A 4,348-nucleotide genomic window follows, 5' to 3' on the forward strand; every position below is an offset into this window, starting at 1 on the left:
ATAATAATGAAAAATTTAAGCAAATCATTTTCTGAATTCGAGGACACACCCCCCCCAAAAAAAGAAGCTGGGCTAAATTACTGAGTAGCTCACCTGTAGCTTATCACTAAAGTAAGAAAATAAAGCAGAAAATTTAAGGAAATTGTATTACTATTCAAGTGCAAAGGATTTCAGTGTTTACTTCATTCAATGTACAAAAATTCCACTTCTCAGAGGTGTATTTTAAGTATTTGTACCAATCTACAGTCATCCTTTGCCAAAGTAACTACTGAGCAGCCATAACTTAAGCCTAGTAACCTTGACCTTTCTTTTCATCTCTTTATAATAAAAAGTAGAGCCCAGACAAGAAAAAAATTAAGAATTAAACCTTAGGAACCACAGTGGCGATAAGTGAAAATTATTCCTTTAGTATCCAATAATCTCCTTTCCAGAAAACTTATTAAGTTTTGGGCCTTCAAGATCTAACTTAAATATTTATAACATGAAATTAACTCAAGCATATACTAGATCTTAATAGGTACTCTGAACCCGCCCACCAGGTTATACATACTCTCACTCAATCATGTAAAGAATTGAATTCTTTATTTGTGATATCCATAAACGTTGCTATTCTATTATTTCTATCCAGGAAGGCAATGTCCTTCTATTACCAGTTTTTTTTAAATAAACAACTTAAATTCTATTGCATGAAAGGGCTACAAATATACATTTGTTAACCAAGCAGAATACAGATATTTTGTTTTACAACTTGTACCTAAGATACCAATACACATAGCTGGTTCACTAGTTGTCATAGCAATTTGGTGCTACTGCCCAAGCTATGTATAGCAGTTTACATTTTCAAATCTCATAGAAAAAGGGCAATTGTGATTGAGACTGTTAACTACATTCCTGTGAGGCCCACCTCAGTTACAAGTGAATATGTAACCTCCAAGTTTGCACAGATTTCTTGGGGGCAAAACTAAATCTGATGCAATTGCCCTAAACAGTTTAACAAATTGTTTTGCAGCTGTACTGCTATTCTGCCAATAGATGGTGCTACAAAGATTAGGAAGATTTTCCTAAGGACAACAGATAAAGGGAAAAAATGTTTTAAAACCTGCTCTGAAAACACAAACTCATTTAATGAGGGCAAAATATAACTCTCATTTGTAACCATTCACTACTAACCAGTAAGAGGGATGAAACTAGGAAAATTCTTAAAACAGTTTATATGAACGAAAACACATGCTTAACACAAACTATTTCTTTTAGAACAACACAGTACATACTTTGAAGTAAATTCTTATAGAAAGTAGTGACCAGCCATGTCAAGATAAGCAAATCGCCTAGTACAAGAGATGGATGCACAGAAACTTAATACAGAATTTAAAATGCCACATCCACCACTTCAAAAAGTTTTGCCTGTATGGGATAAAATTCAACATGTCACTAACAGGGCAACAGGAAAAATAAAAGAGGAAAAAAAAAAAAACAGGAATTCTTGTTTCTCAAAGTCCACATCAAGAACTAACACGAAAATTCTTAAATTAATTATCCCTTAAAATGGTACGGAATAGACCCTAAGGAAAAAAAAATGTTAGACATATACGGTCAAACACAATGATTTATTAAAAATAAAACATAAAAATGATTTTTTTACATATGCTTCCAAATTTCAGGCATGGGATCCAAATAGGTTTCATAGAAAACGCTGGAGCCAGGTATCAAGTCCTTACAACAAAGTAAACTACCACCCACCCCCGCCCCAACCCCCGCCCAGGTTTTGCTACGAATCAGCAAGTTCACTCCCTCCCACCCCCCCCAAAAAAACCACAAATTAAAACAGGACATTTTGCTAGTATAAAAACGACCAAGGTCCAAGTAATAATAAAAAAATAGAGTCCATCAATGACTGTAACACAAAAATGTGTAGGTGGGGCCGAGTCCATCTTCATAGGGAGAGACAAGAGAGGTGGCAGGCAAATAGAGGAACACTTCCATGGGTAGGCAGCCCAAGAAGTGGCACCCCAAGGGCAAAACGGGGAAGGCGGTGGGAGGGGAAGGAACTTAGGAGTTGACCCCACTTGGGTTGTTGAAAAGAGCTACCCCTATAGCCACTCCCAGGCATTTTAAACTTTTTTAGAAGGAGCTGCCTCCGTAGCCACCCCCACCGCCATAGCCGCCTCTGTAAGGTCCACTGTTACTGCGACCACCCCAGCTGCTGCCTCCGCCGCCGCCACCGCTCTTCATGGGCCCGTAGGAGGACTGGTGCTGGCTGTAGCTGCCGAAGCCGCCGAAGCCGTTACCGTAGTCGTTCCCGCCGTAGGAAGAGCCGCCGCCTCCGTAGGCGTTGTAGCCGCCGCCCCCGGCGCCGTAGCCCCCGTAGCTGTTGTAACCGCCGCCGCCCTTGGACAGGCCGTTCTGGTCTCGACCCCCGCCGCGCCCTCGGCCGCCCCGGCCGCCGCGGGAGGACCGGCCGCCGCCCCCGCCGGAGTGGATATCCTCCTTGGGGACCGCCTTCTTCACCTCCACGCGGTGGCCCTGGATCGGGTGGAACTTCACCACCGCGGCCTTGTCTGCCGCGTCGTGGTTCTGAAAATACACGAAGCCGAAGCCGCGCTTCTTGCCCGACTGCTTGTCGGCGATGATCTCGGCCTTCTCCACCGTGCCGAACTGCGAGAAGTGCTCGATCAGGTCGCCCTCCGCCACGTCTCCCTTAAGGCCCCCGACAAAGAGCTTCTTCACCTTGGCGTGGGCGCCGGGCCGCGCCGAATCCTCCCGGGACACCGCCCGCTTGAGCTCCACCGTGTTGCCGTCCACGGCGTGGGGCGAGGCGGCCATGGCGGCGTCGGCCTCCTCCACATTGGAGTAGGTCACGAAGCCAAAGCAGCGGGAGCGCTTGGTCTGGGGGTTCACCACCACCACACAGTCCGTCAGAGTCCCGAAGGCCTCGAAGTGGCCGCGCAGGCCCGACTCACTCGTCTGCACGTTGAGGCCGCCGATGAACAGCTTGCACAGCTGGGAATTCTCCATCTCCAGCGCCCGGGCCTTGCCCCCGCCCTGCGCGCTCCGCGGCGTCGCCGTCGCCGTGGTCGTTGGCGAGGCCTCCCCAGGAGCGCGAGGGCCCGGCCGTCGCTGCCGCCGCCGGCCGGCGGGGAGGGAGGGGAGGGGAGGGAAGGAAAGAAGGAAGGAAGGAAGGAAGGAAGGAGAGAGGAAGGAAGGGGAGGGAGGGGAGAGGCGCCGGTGGAGGCGACCGAGGAGCCTGGAAGACGACCAAGGCCGCCGCCGCCTGCGCTCCCCGATCCGGGCACCACACAAAGAGGCCGCTGAGCGCGCGCGCCCTCCCCGCGGCGTGCGTCACCAGCCACGCACGGCGCGGCCCACCAATCCCCGCCGCGCTGCCCTTAGTCCCGCCCCCGGCGCGGCGCCGCTCCCGCCCGCCGGCCCTGCGCGCCCGCCGCCGCCCCCGCCGCGGCCCCGGGGGTCCTGCTCGCTGCGCGCGCCGCCGCGCTCCCTGCCCTCCGGACGCGCGCTCCCTGCCCTCCGGACGCGCGGCGGTTCCCTCGGCGGCCCCCTCGCCGGGCCCGTTCCCCTCGCCCCACTCTGCAGTGCGTTCGCGCCAGCCCCTGAGAGACGTGGCGGCCCAGCCAATCACCGCCAACTCCCCGCGCCCACTTCCGTTTTCGGCGGCCGGGTCGGGCGCGCTCTCCTGCAGTGCCGCTACTGCCCCCGGCGCGGAGCCTCGGTCGCCCCTCGCCGCCTCCCGCCCCGGCCCGAGGAGAGGCCAGCGCGCCGGGCCGCCCCCAGCGGATGCGGCCTCGGGCGCTACGCGCGGGCTTTTTGAAAACTTGGCGGCTGTTGGGGCTGGATCTACGCGAGTCCTGGCCAGCCCGCTGCACCTGGCGCCCTCGCCCCTCCTGTCCGCGCAAAGATGGAGGGCAGAGGCCTGGTCCAGAAGGGCGGTTATTAACCGTTTACCGGGGCCGACCGCGGCTAATCCAAAATATTGACAGGTGGCCCAGAGCAAAAGCGACTTGAGCCGGTGGGAGAGACAGCGGGGTGCCCAAAGCACCGCAGACCTTATGGTCCAAAGAGGCCAGAGACCCCCATACACACCCGAGAGCACTTCACAGTGCTCCTTCCCGCGCTCCAGCAGATATGTTCATGTGTCCTCAGTGAACGTGTTAATTTACGTCATCTCTGCGTTGCTTCCTTTCAACTAAAACTAGCTTTTTAAAAAGGCATTTTCTATCAGACCAAGAGAAATAGAGATGAACAAACTTGTATACAAAGATCGTGCACCAAATAACTGCCTTAAGCATCCTGATTCAGGTGGGAAATATATATACATACATACATAGTTTCC

General features: G+C 52.4%; 1 protein-coding gene across 1 annotated transcript; it reads right to left on the bottom strand.

Moving 5' to 3' along the window:
- Positions 1–2,121: 2,121 nt before the first annotated feature.
- Positions 2,122–3,015, bottom strand: HNRNPA0 (heterogeneous nuclear ribonucleoprotein A0; the record flags this gene model as incomplete). The annotated part of the gene is made up of 1 exon (XM_080697052.1): positions 2,122–3,015. The coding sequence occupies one exon, from the start codon at positions 3,013–3,015 to the stop codon at positions 2,122–2,124; it is 894 nt and encodes a 297-aa protein (XP_080553178.1).
- Positions 3,016–4,348: the final 1,333 nt, after the last annotated feature.

Source organism: Muscardinus avellanarius (assembly GCF_963383645.1).
Source record: "Muscardinus avellanarius genome assembly, chromosome: 1".
NCBI classification, from domain to species: Eukaryota; Metazoa; Chordata; class Mammalia; order Rodentia; family Gliridae; genus Muscardinus; species Muscardinus avellanarius.